General features: G+C 42.2%; 1 protein-coding gene across 7 annotated transcripts in view; it reads right to left on the reverse strand.

Moving 5' to 3' along the window:
• The window catches only part of NUP93 (nucleoporin 93), a 102807-nt gene that overhangs the window by 11890 nt on the left and 63937 nt on the right, over window positions 1-26980 (reverse strand). For all 7 annotated transcript variants that reach the window (XM_027119853.1, XM_027119851.1, XM_027119852.1 and 4 more), the window contains 6 exons: window positions 21324-21452; window positions 10326-10400; window positions 7579-7668; window positions 5716-5855; window positions 2096-2228; window positions 511-668 (listed from right to left, as the gene is read on the reverse strand). In XM_027119853.1, the coding sequence (XP_026975654.1) occupies window positions 511-668; window positions 2096-2228; window positions 5716-5855; window positions 7579-7668; window positions 10326-10400; window positions 21324-21452 (725 nt within the window). The remainder of the gene's footprint in view (window positions 1-510; window positions 669-2095; window positions 2229-5715; window positions 5856-7578; window positions 7669-10325; window positions 10401-21323; window positions 21453-26980) is intronic.

Raw genomic sequence — 26980 nt, forward strand, 5'->3', positions numbered from 1 at the left:
CTACATACATGTCTGTATATTGAAACTGGGTTTGAATATGAACTTAAGTCCTATTACATTAACAAAAACCAGAGAAAAATGAATGCTTAGCAGTTCCTTAATGCAAGAGAACTAAAAAAAAAAAAAACTTACTGAATTAATTCAATGATTATATCTCAAGTTTGCTAACTTCTAACTCTGGCCTTTGAGTATGAAGCGTATATTGTCATTTGGGTCAACCGGAAAAGCACTAAATGTGAACAAGTGAAGTGTAATACAACAAAGTTTCATTTACTAAAGCATCCTTGATGTGCCTGGGACTTTGTAAGTGTACACATGGTGTTGGAATGGGGCTCTTTTAATGTTCTCAACTGTTATTCTACAGAGTTCTACTTGCTTTCTAAACTTCATTTTTCTCCCAAGCAGAAACTTATTTGGAGCCACGCACAAGGAAAAGAGAGCAACGCCAGTGGGGGCCACCCTGCTGATTCCACGTGGCTTCTTCTGGATGCACCATCTCATTCACTGTACCTTCTGTCCTTGCTGTTCATGTACTCCTGGAACCAAGTTTTAAACTCTCCCAGCTGGTGCTGGGCTCGGTTGACCACCTGTGAAGCGGCAAGCAGGTCTCCACAGCGCAGGCAGTAATAAATTAACGCCCACACAGGATGGCCTTCCACCTCTCCATCCTAAAAGAGGAAAGGTTTAACTGACGACTTTTGATGTGCTGGCCCTCAGCTAAGCCCTCTTCTTGTATTAAGTCACTTAATCTCACAACTCCACTAGGCAGGGACCGTGAATGGCCTCCTCCTCTCTGTTTTACAAACTAGGAACCTGAGGCATGGGGATGTTAAATAATTTTTCCAAGGTAAGCTGGTAAGCGGCAGTCTGGCTCGAGAGCCTTTCCTCTACAGCACTGTGTACACAGGCTTCAAAGACAGCCAGTGGGTTCTCCGTGGAACCCCAGTACCCACAGCAATCAGGTGACATGTTCTTCTGTGATAATTTACAGATGTGCACTCAGGCTAAGGACGTTCACTGACCAATAAGAGACTATCATCATATTTGAGTTTATAAAATGTTAACCATTAATGATCAGCTAAATGGATTCTGGCACTTCCATTCACCTGTTAGTTGTTCACTCACTTAGTATCTTTGTTTTGGACACCGTGCTTCGTTATGCACTGGGGAATCTAGGAAAGCAGCTCTGTTCCCACTCTCCCAGCACTAGAGCTTCTCTCTCCTAAAAGTGGCTTTGTCATCACCTGCGCAGCAGCCCTGTGGTTACTCCTCTCTCTCCTTCTCCCCAACTCCTCCAGAAAAGTGGACCTCAGACTTCCCTTCTTGGCCCCTCCACCCTTCCCTCGGCAGGACTCTTTCTTAAGTCCAGATCTGATCGTGTCACTTCCTCACTTAAACCCCTTTGAGCAATTTACATCCTAAGTGCTTAGCCTGGTGCTCAAGGCCGTCACCAGCTGGCCCCAAGCTGGTCCAGCCCTACCACACACCCGATACACCAGATACTCTTTCCTGCCTCCACGCATTTGTTCACGCTCCTCCCTCCTCCTGGAATACCCTTTTCCCAGACCCCTGGCTGGCAAGCCCCTACTCTTTAAGCACAAATGTGGGCCTCACCTCCTGTATGAAGCCAGGAGCCTGCAGTCCACCACCCTTGGTACACAGCTCCGGTTCAGCACTTTGCACAGGGTCTGTATCTGACTGTAACTAGACTGTGAGCTGAGAAGAAAGGCACGTTCTAGGACCCATATCTAACTCTGTTCTTCCAGCTGTTTGAGCCAACAACCTCAGAAGTCAGCCCTGACTCTGCCACATCCAAGTTCTTCCACAGTCCTACTGGGTCTACTTTCAAAACATGTCCAGAACCCAATGACATCATCCCCCTGCACCCTCCTCCACCCTAAGCTGAGCGACCACCATTATCACCTGGACTCCTGCACCACCAGTCTCCCAAGGTCTCCTAGCTTCTCTCCCTGCCCCCTCTGGTCTCTTCTCCATATAGTAGGTCCCACACATAACCTCATTTAAACTGAAAACGCCTATCCGAGAGAGACTGCTCTGGGAAGGTAACTCATCACATAGAGAAAGATGCCAATACCTGAAGTCCAGGCAAGGGAGCCGGAAGTTTAATGTTCAGGAAACTTCGAACCAATTGGTAAGTCCCAGGCACCCCGCCCAGCTGGGCCTGATGCAAGTTGCCAAAGACAGTCACAAGGGTATAATTCTTATAACTGGAAAAAATTTAAAGGCAAAAAAAGGGAGGTTGAAAACACATATTACATGTATCTATGTCCATACCCACAAACATTAGACTGTGAACTCCACAGGGAAGGGCCTGGATTTCAACCTAACATAGAAGAGGAAACAGTGCATGCTTAATGAAGCAAACTACATTATTTATTCATTGGGCAGTGGACCACTGTGAAGATTTCTCATCACTGCGGATACTCAAAAGAATCCCTTGAGCAATATAATAGTGGACTTCAAATGCATTAAGGGCTAATGTGCAGAATAATAACTGCTCCAGCTCACAGCCTAATGCTCTAGTGGGATCTTTTCAAATTTTTCATTTCAAAAAATTTTAAACCTAAAAAAATGAATAGTCCAAAGAATGCTCATATATCCTTTACTTAGATTCGCCAATTGTTAATATTTGTATGATGTTTTTTTCTCTATATATATACGTAGATATACACACATATACAAACACACATACTTTTTTTCTGAACCATTTGAAAATGTTATAGAAATATAGAAATCAGTGGCTACCTCATCTGTAAATACTTCACTGACCTTTTAAAAAGAATCCAGGCTACTAGCTACCTGGTAAAATGTCCCACAAGCTGAATAGTTTCTCATGACTTGATTCAGGTTCAACTTTTTTGCCAAGAACCCTACCTACACAGCACCACAATGAGGCAGGTAATACCATTTTGCCCTTCTTGGTAACATTTAATTTGATCACTTGGTTAAAGGTGTTGTCCACCAGATTTCACCACTGTAAAAGCACCTCCTTCCCCCTTTGTAATTAATAAGTACTCTATGGGGTAATACTTGGAGGTCATGTGAATAATCTGTTCACCAATAATCCTTCACCCAATAGTTTCCACTGGTGGTCCTTGCTGAACCCATTGTCACACTGGTGGTTGCAAATGATTTTCTATCATTTCCTGTTTATTTATTTGCTAGCAGGTTTCTTAAAATCCTTTACAGTGTTTTAAAATTGCTTTTATATTAAGATTAAATGGTTCAAGTTATAGATACCCAAACATGGGGTTAATACATTGAAGAACTTTCTAAATATGTTTCTTGTCCAAAACAAAACAGACTGCCTCAAAAAGTCAGGTGCTTCATATGTTCAACCACATAATAATATTAATATTATACCACATTAAGTATAATAACCAACTGAGAGAGACAGAGTGAGAGTGAGAGAGAGAAAAAGAGAGAGACACACACAGAGAAAAACACCTAACTGTCAATTACAGAAAACAGACTCAATGGAAATTGATGTAGTCATAAAAAATGATACTGACAAAAAATTTTAAAAGCAAACTATATAAAACCATATATTGTACACATTTGGATCATAAGCTGTGTAAAAGATACATATCAAACAAAATATTCATACGTCCAAAAAGGCGGCAGGGGTGGTGTGGGGGTAAGGAAATACAACAAGGTGCCAGGGGCCTCTGGGCGGGGGAGAGGGGACTGCTCCCTTTTTCAGGTCCTCTTTTTGGCATCTTCCAAAATTTCTGTAACAGTCATGTAGTATTTTCATAATGAAAAATGAACACAATTCAATTTAGCAAAATGAGTTCGCCATCACTGGAAGTAGTTAAAAGCAGAGGTTGGAAAAGAGATTACAGAACAGTCCTGGAGCAACCAGGACAAACAGATGCCCACTATGGTCTCTTCAAACTCGAATGAAGACAACTCACATGCTGGAAAGGGCCTCAGAGCCTAAATTCCTTGAGAGCTAAGAAATGTGTACCTCGCTTCAAATTTGGAATGTGGCAGGAAACAAAACAATGCTATGTTTTCTCAATATTTTCAGCCTTATACCCCAAAAATAATTTGGGACCAGGTCTACTTTGCCACCTGGTGTATTATATCACTTGAAATACTGTACGTACGTTACACTGTCAGTGGATTAGCATTAGAAAAAATATTTTTTTTAGTGAGTACAATTATCTGAAATATTCCCTTTATCAAAAGGGACAACAAATCTTAAAAAGGATGCCATCCGAGAGTGATGCTACTAGAGTGAAAAAGAAAATAAGCATACAATAGTTGTTCACAGGAAACTCCCAAATAGCTCCAAGTGCTGCTAAAGGAATTAATGGAACAACATAATTCCAAAAAAACTAAATGAAAAGAATAATAAAAGAAATGGGATAGCTTACATATATAAAACCAAAAACTGCAGCCTGGTACCACTGGTGAAGTCAAGCAACAACGTTAAGGATGAGGTTTACTGAAGAAAAAGCAGTCACGAGCAGTCATATATGTACACACGTTAAAAACTAAAATCCTCATGTTTTTTATATACTGTAATAACTTCTGACTCATATTTTGCTGACTTGTAGCAAATAAATACCACTATATACATTAGGTTCTTTATGGCTGAAGACTTAGAAATTTACATTACAAAAATTTAGTGAAAGCCTGATATAATACTTTATGAACTCTTTGTGCCCTGTGCTAGAAGCAATAAAAAACCATTTGGAGTTCCAGATTTTTCTTAACAACAGAATGGAGGCTAGCGAGTTTAATATGTCTGATGGTGTTCATCTCGTGTAGCCATTATATAATTAATTTAGTATTTGGTATAAAAACCTGTTCTCTCTGTGCTGTACCAGGTCTGAATTACCTTGACTTCCTAATGAACTATTATTTTGTTGACAGAGGGTGACCACACTACAAGGCCATTGGCAGCTGCATGGGCTCAGCAGCAAAGAACTGCAATTGAGCAAGTATATTCAGCTTGGCTTTCTCTTCTCGAGCTAACAGAGAGAGGCCCAGCACCCTGTCTCTGAAATAAAGAGGGTCTGTTGCACGCTCACGACAACCCCTGCTGGCCAATTCAGAAGAAGAAGTGTCCACAGGGAGTGGATGAATGGCACGGGCCCTACCAACGAGGGGGACAATAGTTAGGGCACAAGGGCACAGCCACAAACCCCTTGGTGACCAACTCCAATTAGTGAGGAGATGGCAAAAAAACCCCAGGCACAAATCAGAGGCAGCCGGGAAGGATCTGGACTCACAAGGATTAACCAAGTAGAGCCAGAAGGAAAACAAAGGATCAAGGGGCCTTCCTAAGGTTTGAAGGTGGTAATGCTGGGTGGGAAAATTAAAATGCCTAGAGAAAACAAAGAGCCTAAGCAGTAATGGCTGAACCACAGGAGGGACAAGGATCCTGACCCAAGGCATCGTGCTCTAATAATCATGACTCTGTACTGAGGGACAGAGAGTGGACAAAGAGAAAAAGAAAAGCCTAACAGTGCTCAATGCTCCCACTCAAAATGATTTTATATCGGTGCATAAATAGTTCTGGTAGAGAAGTGTTTCTGAAAACAGCCTAACACCTCTCAGACTTGCTCAACCTTGTTTAAATTATACCAGCTACACAGCACTTAGCTTGAGGACTACTTGAAACCCAAGAATGGCTGCCTTCGGGGGATTTTAAAGCCAGCCTCTGTGCTGCCGTTGCCTTACCTCTGCTCGAGGTATCCCAAGGCCTGCCTGACGAACTCCATGCGCACTTCCACGCTGTTGCGGCTCTTCAGGGCATCAGTCGCGGGTGTCAACAACACGTCTGTCATTTGTTTTACCATGGTCCACATGTCAGAGATGTTCTGCACATAAATGAGACTGCATGTGACAATGCTGTGGGGCCGGGGAAATTGCCTCGTTCTTAACGGCAATCTGACTCAAAGGCAGGCGGGACATGGAGCGGGAAGAGGTTAACGTCCTGTCTGAGGTCCTCAGGCTCAAGCCCAGTACAGAAGACGCACCTCTTCCCAACCAGCTGCCAGCTCCCGTCTTCCCTGCGAGCAGCCCCCGTCTCGAGCTGGTTTTCAGATCAATTACTATTCCAGGTCTGACATAACCACCTACATAACTAAGACCACATAAAACTAACAAGAACACTGAATCTCAGTGGGTTATCCCTTAAGAGAGAGTGAATACATTTATAATCATCCAAAGCTCTAGGAGTTTAAACTCAAGTAGCTGCATTTCAGTCCTTACAAGGTCACTGGAGTTTTTTAAGGCTTAAAATAAGAGTTTAACCTAAATAATACAGGTTCTGTCCTCCCAGAGGCTCTCCAGGGTCCACTGCTCTTACCCCACCGTGTGAGTGGCACAGCCTCCTTTTCTCCTGCCTATTCACTCCCTTCAAAAGATGGCTTCCTGTGGCCTCCCAGGAAAGGCACTGGTGATCTCTCCTGTGTGTTACCACCACACAGCTGTGACTCCCTCTTCCCAGAATCCTCCTGGCTGTAAACCTCTCCTAAAAATGTGTTCCCTGAATGCTTTGCAAAATATAAAGAATCCTTGGAAGACAGTAGCGATTAGAGAAAAAGCAGGTTTACACCTTTTCCAAAGGAAAAGAGAAAATCCTGTTTTCACTGTTTCCCTCAAAAATTAAAAACTATAGAAAATCCACCCTAAATGTGACCCTTTTTAGGTGGTGAGATGGTAGATAAATTCTTATTTTCTTTAGATTGGTTTGTATTGCCTTATATTTACTATTAAAAAAAAATAAAGCATTTTTGAAGGGAAAAAAAAGTGTGTACGAGTGCTTGCTTCCGTTACAGCCTTTCCTCCTTTCTCCCCTCCTCCTGGCCACCTACCAATCTATCCATCCCCTTTTTAATTTTTTTCCCCCAGCGGGAGAAAATTGGCCAAGGATAAGAACTGAGGGACAGGAATAAAGATGGGGAGTCAGAGAGGAACAGAACCAAGTGGCTTTTAAAGACCCCACCTGAGTCAAGGGGCTCACTGGTGTGAAAACCGCATCACCTTTACAATTCACATCTCATGAAAGAGCCTGTTAGTCTGTCTAAGGAGGGAAACTGGCAGGGAGGAGCTGGAGCCTGACAGAACTTCAAAGCAAACACAGCTTTGCTGGGCCTTTTGCAGATGCATAAAGATACATATATTTTTATATATATATATAGGATCATCATCAAAAAACCACCCCAAGGGCTTCCCTGGTGGTGCAGTGGTTGGGAGTCTGCCTGCTGATGCAGGGGACGCGGGTTCGTGCCCTGGTGCAGGAGGATCCCACATGCCGCGGAGCGGCTGGGCCCGTGAGCCATGGCCGCTGAGGCTGTGCGTCTGGAGCCTGTGCCCAGCAACGGGGGAGGCCACGGCAGTGAGAGGCCCGCGTACCGCAAAAAACAAAAACAAAAACACCACCCCAAAATTATTTAAAATAAAACTCTGAAGAACAGTTAACATCTTCTTCCAGGGCATAGAGTTTCTCTTCAGCACATTTCTGCCAAGTCAGCAAGCTGCTAATCCCATTGGAACCCCAGACCCCACATGTCTCCTCGGGTCAGCTCTGGGCGCTACCTTATCATCCAGCTCTGTGACGGAAGCACAGAGGTCCACAAGGTTAGGCTGCAGGTGTCCGTTGACAATCTTCTCGTTATAGATATAAATCTGAAAGGAAAAGCAAAGTAAATCGCACAAATTCTATTTTCACCTTTTCTTTTTAGAACCCCTTGAAGCAGTTCTGAAACCAGCTTCTGCCCAATGGTCAGAAGCTTTCCTTCCTCAGAGTGGCTGAGCTATCCACACTGCCTGGAGGGCAAGGCCTCCGGCCAGCTTCCCAGTTCTGTGCCTAAGCTTCAGAAAGCAGCACCAACACCCACGAAAGCTAGCCGCTAGCCCAGCCTTCCTAACATCTGCGGAGTGGGAGCAGGGTGGTCCCGGGGGTGGGGGGGGAGTCCCACGGGCAGGTCTGCATTGCTCTGCCCAGCAGACCATCAGTCCCAGAGAGCAAGGACCAAAGTGGAAGGTCTCCTGCTGCTGCTTCCTAGGAACCCAGGGAAACATTTGGTAATCTTTCTGGCAAAAGGACTGAATGGCCCCAGGCCCAGGGCTTGTGGACTTAGTAAGGACTGTCAGGTCGCAGCCCTCCACGTGTTTTATAAGAGCAGTTGCTGCCCATCTGCAGTACCCGTTTCTCGGGAAAGAATCCCAGCTCCTTAGTAAAATTTTCTCAAGAAAAAGGAACTATGTGACGTTCAACAAATGGAAAAGCCAATATTACTTTGGATTTTATTTTTTAAAAACCAACATAATGATGGTAAAAACTATTAAGTTCTACTCTTTGCATCTGAAGTCCTTGCTCTACCGAGGACTGAACAAGGTAGTGATGTTAGACAAGTCAGGACCCTGTCAAACCTTACCTCCCTCTACTCTAAATGGGGGAGAGCATCATGCAGCCTCCAGGAGTGTTATAAAGATTAAATGAAACGGTTTTTAAACCAGAACGTGGTGTTTATTCACTCATGAGCATTTATGAGGAGCCTTCCCTGGGGTACTGTGTTCAACATGGGATATAAAGATTTGCTCTCCACTGGAGGGGATAGCCATGTAAACAGATACATGACATTCCAGTGTCCTGAGTGCTAGTAAACCTTAGTTTTATGAAGTTTTAGTCTTCACAGACACAGAAGATACATGGTTTCTCTCCTCAAAAGCTTGTAATTTCATTAGGCCTGAATTCTGACGGTGCCTGTGGCAATGGAAGTCAGTCACATAATGAAAGTGAAATTTAAAAAAATGTAGATGTAGTGTGGGAGAAAAAGAAGATCTAAAAACTGAAGAAAAAATAAATGAAGGCCCAGCAGTAAAACATGAGGGAGTTGGAAGGAGGGGGACTTATGTGAGGGAAGCTGATGTGGCTGGTTTCAGATGCCTAGAGTTAGAACTGGCAGTGGTACGCTGAAGGAGAGAGGCTTAAAAAGAGCATTTAGAACATTTTTCTCAACAAGGGGTACAAGAAGGATCTCTGATAATACCATCAGCTCACCAAATAATTCAGTTACGGCATCCCTCTGTCAAAGGCACAGGGTCTAGCAGTTTCTCCCCTCCCCCTGTTCACCTCTATAGCCACCACGTGTTTTTGTCTCCACCTACCCCACCCCACCCCAGCCCAGGTTGGACGGAAGAAAGGAATTGGGTGATGCTGAGGGCCACAGTGGCACCGATTGCGGGAGGGCTTCCCTGGTGGCGCAGTGGTTAAGGATCCGCCTGCCAGTGCAGGGGACAAGGGTTTGATCCCTGGCCCGGGAAGATTCCACATGCTGTGGAGCAACTAAGCCCGTGCGTCACAACTACTGAGCCTGCGCTCTAGAGCTTGTGCTCCGCAACAAGAGAAGCCACCGCAATGAGAAGCCCGTGCACTGCAAGAAGAGTAGCCCCTGCTTGCCTCAACTAGAGAAAGCCATGCACAGCAATGAAGACCCAACACAGCCAAAATAAAAAAATAAAAAACAAATGAATAAATAAATTTATTAAAAAAGAAAAAGAATCGTGGGAGTTGGTCACGACAGAACAGATGTTCCTTGGTCACTGCTGGTGCAGGACAATTTAAACGGGATGGAAGCCCACCACCCTCAATTCAAGAAACAAGACTGTTTCCCCTTCTTGATACTTTGTGCAGCAAAGCAGCAAATTAGAATAAAATACACAGGTGGCCAGCACTGCTTTATTCAAAAAGTCAATTCCAGGTATGTACTGTCCTAAGGGCAGTTTCAGTCAACAGAGTCCCAGAGCTTTACTACAAAGTGTCTCAATCCATACTCAAACTATCGCATGGTCATGATATACCACAACCCCCCAAATATCATAAACTTCTCCAGGACAGTAATATCAGGTAATGGTGAGTACATTATGCTTACCAAGGCAGAAAAGCATTCAGAAAATTTCTCTCTACAACGGGGTGAAGAAGCATTTCCGATAATACCATTCACCGACCAGGTGATAGTTAATACAGAACTCCATTTACTTAGCAGTGCAGTTACTCAAAGCTTTACTGTACATGGGCTGTTGCCAAATGCAAAATGAGATGCCTTGGTCAGTGTGTGAGGCAGATTTCAATTTCCTTAAATCAAACCTGAGTCATTCTATTACCCAATTTGATAGACTTCTCCAGGGACCTAGATGGTAAAATATTAACGCATCCTCTGAATGAAAACCCAACTTGTTTTCAGGGTTGGACTTTCACATGAAGTCTGTGTTCTCTTTTACTTCCCAGCGGGCTCATAGAGGATTTTCCTGGATTCGATCTTCCTTGAGAACACACTCACCTGCCGGGCATAGGCCATCTCAATGCTGTCCAGAGAGCTTCGACCAGGGGGTCCCGCATCACTGATGTAACTTGGCTGTACAGAAACACACATTCAGAATTGGTTCAGAACAGCATTCAGTCATGTAAAGAAAAAAAAAACTATAAACATATGTTTGTCTTTAACAAAGCTGTTTCTGTTTCCTAGTCAGACTTCCTCAAAACGATGATTTTTAGGGGCTTCAACAGAAGGCAACTCTCTTACCATGATCACATGAGAAGGGAGCAGGCATGGGACTCAACTCAAAAATAACAGGAGGCTGGAGAAGCTGTAAGGATATCTCAGTAACTGTTTCTGGAAAGGCACCTCTTTGTAACATTCGGTTTCAATCCCCCAGTCCACCTCATCTTCCCTCTCCATGTCTTTACACCAGTGAGGCTGTGGTGTATGTGGGTCTCCTGTTTCCATCACTCAGATCAGATAGCTGACGAAATGGAGTTTATAGGGTCACAATACCAGGATTCAGACATTTCCTATCTAGAGTCCACACTAAGACAACAGCTACTGATGAACTTTATGCATCTGAAGATATGAAGCCAGCCTAAGTTGGGCATTCATTCATTCAGCAAACATCTGCCAAGTGCCTGCCTGCCACATGCACAGTGTGTACACATCTATCCCCACAGGATGACAAGACAGCCCACAGAGGCTGTTCCCAAAGAGCTTACCATCTGATGGGGAGAGTTAGACACCAACATATGGAAAAAATTATTAGTCTTTTTTAAGAAAGACTAAAGATAATTTTTAGCTAAGTTTATTCCCTACTGTAAAAAAATATGGACCAAAATCAGGTATGTTCCAATTAGGTATATTAGGCATATTCTTAAATTTCCAATATTAGTTTGTACTGTACTGCAGCAAAGATCAAATTCTTCAAGCTTCTCTCATTAAAAAAAAAAAAAAAAGCAATGCTCTATTCTCTAAAATCTAAAACAAAGCAGTTTAAAGTAGGTTTCCTGGGAGACACATGACAGATAGCAGCAAAACTTCCTAGCACCACCAAAGCTGGTAAAAGGGATACCAACACGAGCATGCACTGGGGCAGGACAGAGAATAGGAAGAAGCAGGAAGCAGAAAGGTGGGCTGTAAACCCTCAGGTTCTAGAATGAACACTGGATTGTCAGGACACCTGGGTTCCAGGAGGACTGTTCCACTCCCTTGCTTTGGCGTCTGGGCAAAGCACATATCCTTGGAGCCTCAGGTTCCCTTTGGCTGATGAAGGGGCTGTCCTAGACAATCTCGAGAGGTCCTCCCCAGCTCTGATTTTCTGCAATCATTGGTATTAAAAGAGCTTTAAGCAGTTTACTGTTCAAAATATCGAATTTGATCTCACTACAGTACAGTAAAAACCAATGTATTGGAAATTTAAGAATATAACTAATATACCTAGTAGAATACACCTAATTTTGATCCATACTTGTTTATAGTAGGGAATAAGCTTAGCTAAAGGTTAACTTTAGTCTTTCTAAAAAATGGACTAATAAACTTTTCCATATGTTGGCATCTTACTCTCTCCATCAAATGGTAAGCTTGGAAGATGCTGCTGCTTGGCTGACCCAATGACCATTTCACATCCCTACCTCTCACTTCTACTCACTGCCACTCCCCACTCTGGCATATGGAGTTAAATATATCCAATGGTGTGCTGGTAAATGTTTAACAACTGGCTTGGGAAAGGGAACTTGACTTGTAGCGTTTGCTGGTTTCTGGTGTAAATATTCCCACCATGGCAGAAATCAAGCTATTCCAAGTAGTATCAACTAGATGGCAAATTTTCTGAAACTCTAACAATAGGTCCTCATGAGCTGACCCCTACACACTACCCTTTCCCAGCCTCTACTGCAGCTAGGAGTGGCCATGAACCCTGGTTCTAGCCAACCGGATGAAAGCACAAGCCTGGTAGTACATTCTGGCTTAGTGCAGTTTCTGCTTTTCCTGATAAAGGGAGAAAAAAGAGCCTGGCATGGCCTTTCAGCTTTCTCCCCTGAATGCAAACAGGCTGTCTAGAGCTGCAGCAATCAGCTTGTGAGCCCAAAGTAAGTGTCCGTGCTAAAAATGGTGGTATACAGAGACAAGGAGGTGCCTCTGATGGCACTGCAGAGCTACTGAATTAAGGCCCATACTCTCCACACCTGCAGACTTGTTAGGTGAGAAAAATAAATCGCTATTCAACCTACAGAAACTCAAGTTTTCTGTTACTCACAGCTGAAAGCATTCCTATCTGAAATGATTGAAAACCATCAGGTTATAGTAACAACAGACACGCTTACTGAGCAACTACTATATGCCAAGCACTGTCTTAATTTCTGTGTATTAACTCCACAACCCTATGAGATACATACTTTTATTATAACAATTTTACAGATGAAGACACCAAAGCGCACAGAAAGCACCCTGCCAGAGGTCACTCTAATAGGAAGTAGTGGAGCCGTGGTTTGTGCCCACAGCCTGGGGCCACACTGCCAGCCAGGGCAGCCTGGGGCAACTGTCCAAGGATGGCCATCGAAGAACAAGAGAGAGTAGCAGTTAGAAATCCTGGCTCCACTACTCACTAGCTATGTGATCTTGATTGAGTATATTGCTTCTTTTGAGCTTGGGTTTCTTTAGCTGTAACACAGGTGCAGCAATGGTATCTCCCTCATAGATTTGTGAAATAATCTTAAATTAACTGGGAAGAAAACAGTACTTATTTCACAAGGAGTAAGTAGGAATAAGTAGAAAGAGCTCACTGTCCAACATTTGACCAGTAAATGCTAGCTGTTACCACTTTTTAAATAAAAAATAAACCATAATGAACATGGGACTAAATCAGATGTTGAACAGTGGATAGATATAGACACTACAGAAACATAATCTAAGATATTTTCTTTGTGCTGGCTGGAAATTCTCATCTCACTCCTCTACAATGAAAACACATTCCTTGTAGGAAAAGAATCCCCCAGCAGCTCATTTTCTATTTCTGGACTAATTCTGAGTGTTCCCAGTAACACTGCATTTGAGGACTGTTCTATAATGTGGCCATCTTTCTGGAACAGAACTCTCTGAAAGTTGATGATCCCCGAGTCTCTTGAAAGAACAGAGCACTAAGCCTGTTAATTCCAGTAACCTAACTGGGGGGAATAAATGGGGAGGAGAGGGGGAATGGCGCTAAACACTTCTGCAAGGACACAGTTGTTTCAGCTAAATATACATAAACAGCCTTGAGAAATATTTTCCAGTACTACTAAAAACCTAATTTTAAAAAGTAGTTGGTTTTTTGGCCTTCAAATTTCCATTTAAATTAATTTTGCCTAATGCCCTTGTTTTCAAACGTACCTTTCCTTCATTTGCCCTTGGCTGAGCCTCTATTTCACCACACACAAAGTCAGTTATCCATCAACAGGATGTGTACATGCACATTCCTGAGCAGAGGAACCAGCAAACATTCAATGGAATTTCAAAGCCAGGAGCTGCTAGAGGGCGGGGAAAGGAGACGCCGGTATGCTGTGTGGGAATAACATTCCAAACTCTTCAGGTTTTCTCTGTATTGGGGCCTGATCGGAGCACAGTGGGGATAACAGAAGCACAGAATCAGAGACCAGAAAGGCAGGGAAGATGGGTAGGCAGGGCCAGAGAGAACAACAAGGGGCTCACCCAGGAGTCTGGAGATAATGTGAAGAAACAGCAGTCTCTGGGAGCACAGACATGAGAAGGGTCTTCTCAGTGTACCTGGTGTTCCCCAAACAGCCATTTTCTAAGTGAACATTCCTGAACAGGCAGGATGTGGTTGGAGAGTGGCAGGAGGGAACTGCAAGCTTTTATCAAGCAATACTTTTGTATATAACATATCCAGGGATGAATAAATCTCTTTTCCCAAGGAGAGCACATTCCAGGCAGGGAAAAATGAATGTAGCACTCACTTCTAGCAAAACAAGTACAGAGTAAAAAGAAAATGTGATGATACTACAGAAGAAAGAGAGTTTTTAATTTCCAAGTGGAATGTTTTGGCTTTATGTAAGCAAAACAGAACCAAAGTAATTAATGTACAATAGTTGGCTACAGTATCTGTACACAGAAGCCCAGTACTACCAGAAAAAACACTGACTGGGCACCAGAAGACCCAGGTTCTAAACGCAACCCAACTGTGTGACCTTGGGTAATGACATCTAACTTTTCTGGAGCATCATTCTCCATGGAGAAAACGGACAGAATACTTGGGTCATTTATACAATGAAATCTATTACGGCCACTAAAAAATGACAGACACCTACATGTACTAACCTAGAAAAAGCTCCAAAATAAGTTAAAAAAAATCAAAACATAATGCTAAGTAGAATCATTTATTATATAAAATGGTGCCGTTTATGGAGTAAATTGATAATAAACTGATCAGATGGACATATACGTATAAATGTGCACATAAATACCTGAGAGGGAATTGGAAGGATAGAATGTCAGAGGTTATGTTTGGGTTGGGGGTAGAGGAGAGCAGCTGAATTTTCACAATCTCTATCTCTATCTCTACCAGTAGAACGCTGTGTAAGAAGAAGGTGTTCATGTGATATATCCTGATGTCAAAATGAAGGGCCCGTTGAGTTGTGTTCTTTAAACTTCTTTTTGAAAGAGCAGCTGAGCACTTTCTATACTTGAAATCCTACTCAAATTCCAATACATGAAACAAATTAGGAAACTACCAGGGAGCCATAAAATACAGCTTGGAATCATCTAGTCTGGGGTTTTCAAACTCATACTGTCAGTCTATGTTTTTACTGTATTCCATCAAATCTAATACACCATCAACTGCAAGGCATCATGTTATTTATGTACCATTAGGAAAGAAAAATGCGGACAAACTATGACACACCACTGAATTTAAGGTGTATCCTGATTTCAGAGATGTTAAAATATAGAAAAGATGTGTAACTGGGAATTGGTGAAATATGGTATTAAGTCAGTGATCAAAATTAGAGACTACATTCAACACACACTGTTCACACATCACATCATTATCTGTAATGACTAAGCTACAATTTAGCTTCTCTACTGAGCCTATTGCTTGCTAGGCTGAGCCATTTTCCAGACAACACATTAAAGCAATACATTAAAGCAACGTCCACTGACTATGTCTAATATCAGTACAGCCACGACACACTGAGGCTAGGTAAAAATTTACTTTTAAATGTTGCCTAAGATATATCAAGGATTCTCAACGATGCTCAAAGCCCGTAGTGTCATGCAAGGAGCGCAGACGGGGGGTGTTCTTCCCCACAGGCCAGACGCAAGGACTAGGGTATGGGAGTTCTTAGCCAGGAGTCTCTTTCTTGCTTCAAAGCACATCATTTTTATTCAGACTACAACCTGGAAAGTTATTAACAATCTTTCGATTCCTACCTTTCTTTAAAAATTATACCTTTTTCTTCAATGATATTCTAAGGAAATTAACTTCCCAAATTGAATTTATGCTACTGAAGCATCATTTCCCTTATTAAAACTTGCCAGGAATAGATATTACTAACGTGTTGTTGCTCTTCTGTTATTGGAAGGCTTGGGGGAAAAATGATTCAGGAACCACCATCTCCTACTTCATTTTTGCTTAAAAATAAAAGCCTCAAGCCTCTCTTCATATTAAATTAACCAAATTTGGACATTTTCCTTCAAATATAAGGTCAGCTCAAAATGACTGGAAGCCTCTTTCCTAGCTAATGACTCTTTGGATTCCAACAACCTTATTCTTGACAATAAAGTGCCCAGGAAAGAATGGTTTAGATGGCAAGTCATACTTTAATTATTTCTTCTACTTATGTCCTGAGATTTTTTTCATTCCTAGTGACTTTATAGGTCAAGGGACACTTAAAAAGGGATAGATCCATATTAAAATGATAAAAATAAACTTAATAGTGTGTAGCTTACCAAATACCAGCCACTACCATAAACAGTGCTGCGATATGCTGAGCGTGCACTCTATACCAGCTCTGGGCCAGGCACCTTACACACGTTCTACGTTCCTTCCAAGGGTTCTTCAAGAGAGGCCTTTTACAATGAGGATGAGAACAGGGAGGTTCCCGGGAGAGCCCCGGGAACTTAGGCCTGCAGAATTCCAAAGCCTGTCTCAGGCCTTCACACTCTGCGGTTTCTTACAAAGAGGGCAGAGAAGGTGCCTGCCCAAGTGGAGATAATACCACCTTTCCATCATTTTAAAGAAAATTACATGGAAAAAACCTGTAAAAACATGGTTCTTCCACATATCCACCAGAATGGTTGAACTGAAAAAGACAAAAAATACCAAGTGTGGCAAAGGTATGGAACAAAGAGAATTCTCATAGTGCTGGTGGGAGGGTACACTAAGAAACTGTTTTGGAACAGTGTTGAACATATGTGTACCCTCTGTCCCAGCAATTGCCCGCTTAGATGTGCCCAATGGATGTGCAAACGTATGTTCACCAAAAGACAGGTACAAGAATGCTCTCAATAGCACTCTTTATAAAAGCTAAGAACTGATAACTATCAAAATGTCCATCAACATCGGAATGGATAAACAGATTGCAGTCATACTATTTGGCCATGAGAATGAATAGTCTTCAACTACATGTAACAATATACAGAATGTTAAGCAAAAGCCAGAAACAAGAGTACATACCATATGACTCCATTTACACAGAGTTTAAAAACAGGCAAAAATCTATGACATCAGAAGTTAGGACAGTGTTTCTTTTGGTGGTGGTGGTGAGGGGTGGTGAATGAAAAGGCACAGAACAGGGGATGCTGGGATGCCAACAATGTTGTTTCTTCATCTGGGTGTGTTCCCTTTTGGTATATTCATTGAGCTGTATACTTAAGAAGTGCATACTTTTCTGTATATATGTTATACTTCAGGAAAAAAGTTCAAAACAGCAACAAACAACAAAACCTACAAGGTTCCAGAAATGGCAGTTCCCTGGATTATCTGAAGAACCATCTGCATCATTTGCCAGCTTTTTCAGCAAAGCTATCCACTCCGCTAGGTGTCACAACAGACAACAGCAAAAGCATCAATAACTCCCTTCCAAGAGGGAGGACTCGAGGTCAAGGAAGCAGAGTCTACTAAATAGATTGGTCTATTTTAAGACAAGAGCAATCAAGAAAGAATATCTCATTAGCAGCTTATAATTACTTCCAAATCCCAATACAGACTACAACCTATTAACACAATTTTAAAAAATGAAGTTTATAAAACCATGAGCTGTTCTACTTATCTGCCCAGACTCACAAGAAATTGAGAAAGAAACATTAGGCTAGCCAAGGATTTTATACATTAGCTCTTTTTTCCCAAAGACTCTACTCTTCTTTGAAATCTTTGAGTCTAAGAAATGTGGAACAGGGTCATTAATGAGTAATTTCCTAAGATAAATGACTTTAGCATCTATTTATTTGGGGGGCTAATTTAATAGAAAAACTGGGTTTTTAAATCAGGAGCAAATTTGTAGATACAGGATGTGTGAAGTTACCCTGCAGGCATGACACACTGCCAAGCTACCCACCTTTGACCCAGACTTCAACAGAACGATGGCCTAGAAGCCAACAGTCCTGGATCTCACCAGCATATTACACATCTCTCTGAGCCTTAGTTGTCCTATCTCCCATGAGAAAAGAATGCTAGCTAGTTAAGAAACAACTTCTGGTAAAAAGATTTATCAGGAAGCACTGGCAATATTACTTGAAATGTCTAACGCTATAATTTTTGTGACATTATAATTTTTAACTTGCACCTCCAAATTATCTGAAACTACTTACTTTAAAACAATAGTAAGGGACGCCCATTATGAGTCAGGTGCTTTATGTTATCACTAATCTTCCCAATAATCCCATTTCACCAATGAAGACATTAAATGTCTGCAGGATTAAATAACTTGGATGAGGTCTCAGAACTAGTCAGTGGTGAAGCTAGGATCTGAACCCCAGGGCTGTTCTCTCCCCAGCACCAGCGTGGTAAATGTGTGGTTAAGTCACAGCTCCCACTGGCACAAGGGCAGACATCACTAATCAAGCACGACACACTTTCCTGCTGATCCCAAGATGCAGCCTCAAATCCCTCTCAGGAAAGATCTCCAGGATAAATAAGTGAAAAAAACATGATATAGAACAGAGCATATAGTAAAATAACTTTTGTTTAAGAAGGAGGGAAGATAATATATTGCCTTGTATTCATATAAAGAGACTCGAAATATTACACAAGAAAGTAATAATAGTGATTACTTCCAGGGAGAGGCAAAGTGGGGAGGGGATGAGCTTCTGGGGACAGGGTTCTTTAGTTCTTGAGTCATATGAATACATTGCCTTTAAAAAAATTAGATTTTAGGGCTTCCCTGGTGGCGCAGTGGTTAAGAATCTGCCTGCCAATGCAGGGAACACAGGTTCGAGCCCTGGTCTGGGAAGATCCCACATGCCGTGGAGCAACTAAGCCCTACTTAGTTGGGCTTAAGCCCAACTACTGAGTCACAACTACTGAGCCTGCACATCTGGAGCCTGTGCTCTGCAACAGGAGAAGCCGCGACAGTGAGAGGCCCACGCACCGCGATGAAGAGTGGGTCCCGCTCACTGCAACTGGAGAAAGCCCTCGCACAGAAATGAACACCCAACACAGCCAAAAAATAAATAAATAAATAAATTTATTTTTTAAAAAAAGAATTAGATTTTAAAGAGGAGAAACCCCTCAACTTAGCACCATCACCAATCAATGAACACTGGCAATTAAAATAAACCCTATTAAACATACCCACTCTAAAATCACACTGTTTCAACATATCCCTAATACTCTGGTTAGCACAAAGTTAGCTAAGGCCAAATGATTTATTCAACAAATATTTCTAGAGCATCTAATATGTTCCAGGGACTCTTCTAGGCACTGGAGATATGAGTAAACACAACAAACAAAAATCCTTACCTTCATGGAGCTTACATTCTACTGTGAGACAGTAAGCAATACAAAGACATAAAACACATACAATGGTTTAAAGTGAAGAAGTGCTAAAAAGAAAAATATAGGGCTTCCCTGGTGGCGCACTGGTTGAGAGTACGCCTGCCGATGCAGGGGACGCGGGTTCGTGCCCCAGTCCGGGAAGATCGCACCTGCCGCGAAGCAGCTGGGCCCATGAGCCATGGCCGCTGAGCCTGCGCATGTGGAGCCTGTGCTCCGCAACGGGAGAGGCCACAGCAGTGAGAGGCCCGCGTACCACAAAAAAAAAAAAAAAAAAAGAAAAAAGAAAAATATAGCAAGAAAAGGGGATATAGAAAGTGCTGAATGGGGAAAGGTTGGTTTGGATTTCAGATATCAAGGCCCTGGAAGGCCTCACTGAGATGGCACTGGGTAATATGTGAAGAAAGTGAGGGAGACAGCCATGCAGTTATTTGGGGGAAGAGCCTTCTAGGCACAAGCAACAGGAAGCCCAGAGGACCTGAGGCAGAAGCAAGCCCACCCGGTTCGTTCAAGGAACCTGCAACGAGCTTCTTTGGCTGGAGCAGCAAGAGCAACAGGGAGAGCAGAATAACTTGAGCTGCGAGAGGCAACAAGACCAGGTCAGGTAGGGACTTAAGAGATCATGGTAAAGACTCTGGCTTTCACTCCAAGTGAGATGGGTGTCACTGGAGGATCCCAAACGGAGGAGTGACACGATCTAGCCTGTGTCTTAATAGCGTCACTCTGGCTGTTGTGTTGAAAAGACTGTACAAGGGCAAAAGCAGGGAGACCAGTGTGGCTGACAACCTCTAAGATGGCTCCCAATAATCCCCACTTCCTGGGATCCGAGCCCTCGTTTAATCCTCTCTCCTTGAGCACAGGCTGAATTTAGTGACTTACCTTGATCAAAGCAAAGCGACAGGATATTACTTTCAAGATTAAGTCACGGAAAGACCGTGGTTTCTGTCTTGGGGGCCCTTTAGCTCTTCCTTGGATCCCTCACTCTTGCTCCAGGGGAAGCAAACTACCATGCTGTGAGCAACACAAGAGAGACCCACATGACAAGGAACTGACGTCCCTAGCCAAGAGCCAGAGGGGACCTGAGGCTTGCCAAGAGGAATGTGAGTGAGCCTGGGAGTGGATCCTCCCCGAGTTTAGCCCTGCAATGAGTGTTGCCTCAGCCAACATCTTGACCACAGCCTCAAGAGACCCTGAACTATTTCTGGTAAATGCAGCTAAGCTAAATGATTGTTTTCAGCCACTACGGTTTGGAGTGATTGGTTACATAGCAATAGATAATGGAAAAACCAGTTAGGAGGTTAGTCCAATAATGTGAACAAGAGATGATGGTGACTTGGACCAGAGTGCTAACAGCAGAGGTGGTAAGAAGTGGTTGGATTCTGGGTATATTTTGAGAGCAGGGTTAAGTAAATTTGCCAACATGTAAGAGAGTCTAGGTGAGAGAAAGGGAGGACAAAAATGAATCTGAGGTGTTTGATCTGAGCAAGTGAAAAACTGCAACTGCCCTTTATGAAGAGGATAAACTCTGAGAAAAGAAGGTTGATGCCAGGAGGGAGTTGAGGGCAGTTGCTACCATGACTCAATTCTAAACATGTTTAGCTTGATGGCTCTGAGACATCTGAGTACAGCCAAGAAGGCCACTAGAAAAATGAGTCTGGGGGTGTTTGGGGCTGTGATATAAATTTAAGTCTTCAAGGACATAGATGGTATTTAATACCACAAGCCCAGATGAGATCAATGGGGCAGTGACTGAGGAAGAAACAAGAACAGGTCAAGGACTGAGTCCTGGGACACACAAACACCTAGGAGTCAAGGAATTTGAGGAAAATTCAGCAAAAGAGGCTGAGCAGAAGCAGCCAGACATGTTGGAGGAAATCCAGGCAAATGTGGGCATCTGGAAGGCAATGAAAAGAGGGTTTCAAGGAGGAGACAGTGATCAACCGTGCCAGGACTGTCAGTAGTCAAGCAGACAAGCATTCTCTGACCTCACAGTTTTCATCGTGGTTTACCTTCTGGACTCAACCTACCTCGCTTTCTTGAGTAAAGTCAAGGGCATCTTCTCCCGATGCCAGCAGGGTGTGGAGAATCCGCTGTTTCACTTGCTCCCACTCAACCAGCATTGACTCTCGATGGTACTCCTCAGCCATGCCAAAGGTCTGTTGGAGAGGAGCAGAGAGAGATGACCCAAATGAGAAGACAAAGAACACGGTTTCCCTTGAAGCGCAACAGAAATTCAAAGCCCTCCAGATCTGCCATCTTTCCATAAGTGGAGCAAAAGCAATCTATTTTAAATTATCCTTAAAGAATTTACTGACAACTGTTTGCAACATGCCCTATTTCATCAAGTCTAACACACTACATTTTTTTTTAATTGTGGCAAAATGCACTTAACAATAAAACTTACCATGTTAACCCTTTTTAAGTGTACAGTTCAGTGGTATTAAGTTCATTCACACGGCTGTGCAAACATCACCACCATACATCTCCAGAACTCTTTTCATCGTGCAAAAATGAAATTCTGCACCCATTAAACAATATCTTCATTCCCACCCTCCCCCAGTAACAGGCAACCACCATTCTACTTCTGTCTCTATGATTTTGACCACTTCTAGGTACCTCATGGAAGTGCAATCATATAGTATTTGTCTTCTTATGTCTGGCTTATTTCACTTAGCAAAATGTCCTCAAGATTCATCCATGTTATAGCATATACAGTCTCGTTCCTTTTTAAGGCTGAATAATACTCCACCGTATGTACACACCACATTTTGTTTATCCATTCATCTATCCATGGACACTTGAGTTGCTTCCAATTTTTGGTAATTGTGAATCGTGCTACTGTGAACATGGGTGTACAAATATCTCTTCAAATTCCTGCTTTCAATTCTTTGGGATACATACCCAGAAATGGAATTGCTGGATCAGATGGTCATACTGTTTAATTTTTTGAGCGATTGCATGTTTCCAAAGAGGCTGTACCATTTTTCATTCTCATCAACAGTGCACAAAGGTTCCAATTTCTCTACATCCTCTCCAATACTCACTATTCTCTGGGTTTTTTTGATTGCAGCCATGCTAATGGTGTGAGGTGATAACTCATGGTTTTGATTTGCATTTCTCTAATAAGTAGTGATGCTGAACATCTTTTCATGTGCTTATTAAGATAAATATCTTCTTAAAACCTCTGAAATTAGGCTACATATTACAATTGATAGCATGTCAAAAGCTTAAGTTGAAGTACTTTTTCTTTGTAGTACATAAAATAATGACGGATTATAAAGTCAATGGTATCTTAAGATTTAACGAGCCTCTAAGATAAGACAAAAAGTAAGATTCTCCCAGTGTCTATTTTTTTAAGAAACAGTAATATCTTCATATGAGGAAGCAAATCAGTAAAAGAAAAAACAGAGCCTTTTGCAATTAGGTTTCCTATCAGTCTTCTCAAAGTCACTACTGAAATGTCTGGCAAACCTCACTTCTATCTGCTGGTGACACAGCAGGTTGCCAAAACAAAGGCACTCAGAAGGAAAAGAAAAAAAGAGAAAGAAGGAAAACAAAGAAAAGAGGAAGGGGGGCTTCCCTGGTGGTGCAGTGGTTAGGAATCTGCCTGCCAACGCAGGGGATATGGGTTCAAGCGCTGGTCCGGGAAGATCTCCCATGCCTAGGAGCAACTAAGCCTGTGCACCACAACTACTGAGCCTGTACTCTAGAGCCTGCGTGCCACAACTACTGAAGCCCATGTGCCTAGAGCCTGTGCTCCATAACAAGAGAAGCCACTGCAGTGAGAAGTCTGTGCACCGCAACGAAGAGTAGCCCCGCTCACCACAACTAGAGAAAGCCCTCCGTTGCACGCAGCAACAAAGACCCAACACAGCCAAAAATAACTAAAAAAAAAAAAAAAAATCTAGGAGAGTGGTTAAAGAAAAGAGGAAGGGAAGAAGGAAGGCAGAAAATACACACACACACACACACACACACACACACACACACCCCAAAAAAAAAAGGAAAAAAAAAAAAACCCAAACAAAAGCAAAACCAAAACCCCTCTGAGGAGGAGATTAAAGCAACTTATAGAGACATACTGAATCATAACCATTCTTAGCCTATTATTCTTCAATTGGCAGACCAGGTTTCCCATGAGCTTAAGCCCACTTCTCAAAAAGCTATTTCATTTACAATCAGATTGGCATCTAATTAGGCAGCACCAAGAGTATGAGTATTAGTAATGCCTGCTTTATTTTCGCAATGCAGATAATTTATACTGATAATATTCATATATATGAGCTCTGGGAAACTATCAGAAAAATCATATACCCTTTCTACAAATGGGATGTTTGAGTGTGGACCAATATTTATTAAAATGTGAAAAAGAGAACAGAAACCCACAAAAATGATTAGGAAGAAGGGTGGCACATCTTGCAAATTTGATTTGGTCCATCTATCAATGGATCTCTTTTCTAATATGTATTGTAAAGACAAAAAAAGAAATGGCTATCAAAAACTTTAAAAACAGTCTTTCATCTGGTTTTCTTCCCACTGAAGGTCAGGCAGAAAGGACCACTCCAAGTCGCCTGGATTGAAAAATATACCCGGAGAAAAATCATTTTCTCTTGCTACATTAGTGACCTTAAACATGAAAGCTATGCATTTTGAACAGAGAAAAGTATGCTGGAATAGAGAGGTGGGGTAGAGGTGAGGGGAAAAGGTAGTTTCCCTAGAAGCTATCCAGAAATAGTGCACATGTTGAACCACATTTCTTCTAAAACTCTTCCATTTAGTGGGCATCCACCTCCTTAACCTTGAACCTGTCCCAGAAAGGGAAAATAAGAGGGTCATGGGGCAGGAGGACCAGGGAGGGCTGAAATAAGGAGGTGGAGGGCTGGCATACCATACAGCTTTGCAAACTTGTAATAGGAAGTGAGGCACTGACTAAGCGCTGCCACTGACCCAGGACACCACAGTGTCACAAGAATTTTTCTTAAGGGTAAGTCCTCTGGCTGATAAAGAATAGCAGAGCACTAAAGGTAATTGAAGAAAACACAATCTGTCTCAGAGACACTGTTGATGAGGATGGCAGGGGCAGACTTCCAGCATCACGTAAGGGTCAGGGCGACAACAGTGGGAATTAACCATCCCCTGTTAATCAAGCTGCCCACCTGTGTGCCAAGAGCTCCTGCTTCAAGAACACAGGAAATACTCTGAAAACTGGCAGCTTTCTGGGCTCAAATCCTCAGATGTATCTGAGAAATATGCCAGGCTACTCATTTAGAAACGGCTCCACAACCTGAACAAACGGCACTGTCGTTCCATTCATCATTAGTGTGATAAGGAGCTTCAAATAAAAATAAATGGCCCAACATTAAAATTCTCTTCCCATCACCATGCCACCCCCAGCTTATCTTAATTACATTAGAGATAATGGAACATCCAATTTGTGGGCTAATCAGGGATGATCAGCCACCCATCTGCCCTCTTCCAGTCTATTCCCTTTAGACCCACATCTGAACCACCAGATCAGGTGCAAAGAAGAATGTCAACCAGAGGAGCTAATGAGAGAGAATCAACAGAGCTACTCAAAAGAGCTAAGAACTAAGAGAAAAGGAGGACAGTGAGGGTCTGAGACAAGGTGAGAGACAGGAATAGCAGGGATAAGGAAAGACAAACCACAGAAAATGACAAAGCAGTGGAGAAACTATTATAAATTAAATCCGGGGACTTCCCTGGTGGCACAGTGGTAAAGACTCTGTGCTCCCAATTCAGGGGGTCCCGGTTCGATCCCTGGTCAGGGAACTAGATCCCACAGGCATGCTGCAACTAAGAGTTTGCATACCACAACTAAGACCCAGTGCAACCAAAAAAAAAAAAAAAAAATTGTCATTGTCAAGACAGGCAGACCTCAGATATATTAAAAAAAAAAATTAAATCCGAATCTTTCAAGTTATGTGGGGAACTATATCTCTTTGAACATAGTTAAGAAAGGAAGGCAGGGAAAGAACAGGTTAAGAACAGGTGGGGAGCACTCGAACCCCATTTTCATAAAGGGAAGAGGGCAACCTGCTTTCACTTCACACCCACTTATTATTGAGCCGTTGCTGGCGTTTAGAAACTCTACATATGTTCTGATAATGTTGTTCTGTTTTTGCTAGGATGCACCAAATGGGAAAAGATAGTACACATTTGTGGTTTTGTAGCTTGTTTTCTTGGCATTTCAGCAGGATATTGGCAAGTTATTCAAACGTGAAATTACCACCAATAATGCCAAAAAGCTGCTCACCTTTTTGTTTGAAAATGATTCTTGTTCAGCAGCAGCCTCTGGTGTCCAGACAGGTGAAAGGTTCCCCACCAGGGCCAGCTCCCAACACCGGAACATCTCCCTCACAAACACATATGCACACATTTTGCACTGTGGTATGTCACTTAAATGTTTTGGCTGGCTGCACATTTAGCCTCAATATGGCAAAACGTTCAGAGACTGCCAATTTCAGAAACACATTCCGCAGGGTAAATGGATTAATAAGGCTCGGTGGCATTCGACAATCCTAATTTAATTTCATCAGTCCTTTACAGCAGGAGAATCAATGTTGGTGAGTAACTCACTCCAAGTGTGAACCAAAAAAAACCTTAAAAAAAATATTTTCAGATCTGGATCAAGTGAATTTCTCTATTTCTAGGAATAAGTACTATTGCCAAAAATATAATTAATTAAATTTTAGGGAATTTTACTGTGATAATTAAACATATCAGTCATTTAAATAATGTCTCTGAAACATATTCTTATAAATTAGAGCTGGCAAGCCCCCCTGAGGCCCTATCTCACTCATATCAGCCCTACTTAGACAATTCCACCTGTATGGAATATTTTAATAAAGCACACTGAGAAGCAGCATTTTTTTTTTTTTACTTTCTTATTTTTTGAACCACTTAAATAATACACAAATACATTTCACTTGATCTAAGGCTTACATAAGTAAACAGCAAAACAGAGATTCCCTTCACCCCTACTCCCTTGCAGAGACAGCTACTGCTTCCAGACTAATGTGAACCCTCTAGCCTCCTTCCTGGGAAAAGCTGCATTTTTAGAACCAACTCCACATGACCACTAACCTTCCTCCTCCCTCCCTCCCCAAAAGACCCCCGGGGCCTGAAAATCTTACTCCATAATGGAATGTATTCTAAAGGTTTTGATCTTTTAGTCCTTGTCAAACAAATGGAGATAACTCACGTTAGTAAAGTAAATGATCTTTGACTATCTTGAGGGAATGCTTGCTGTGAAATATTGCTGCACATATAATGGCTGTTCTGGCTGACTTATTTACTATCCTCTCAAATATCAAGATGTTTTTTGTTTGTTTGTTTCAAAGAGCTTGGAGAAATTGTTAATTTAAAAGGTGGTGTAGAAAGTCAAATTGTGTGATAAAAGGAAAAGAAATTGAGGAAAATTATCAATATCATAATTGCTTTTCTGAACTGCTGATTCAGTAGAAACCAAAATACCATTTATACTGTAACAATGAAACCAAAGAATTGTCTGGCCCTTCCATTTTATGATTAACTTAATAATTAACTGACCAGCCCAGTGTTTCAGATGCAGTCACTAAATACACGTAGAGTTACGAGCATGGTATTTTCCTCAAAAATGGTTCCTGTAGAACTCCCTCTGGTGAACTATCAAGAGAGCTGGGCC

The sequence above is a fragment of the Aethalodelphis obliquidens genome, unplaced genomic scaffold, assembly GCF_003676395.1.
Source record: "Aethalodelphis obliquidens isolate GAN/ISIS:26980383/991018 unplaced genomic scaffold, ASM367639v1 scaffold20, whole genome shotgun sequence".
Lineage (NCBI taxonomy): Eukaryota > Metazoa > Chordata > Mammalia > Artiodactyla > Delphinidae > Aethalodelphis > Aethalodelphis obliquidens.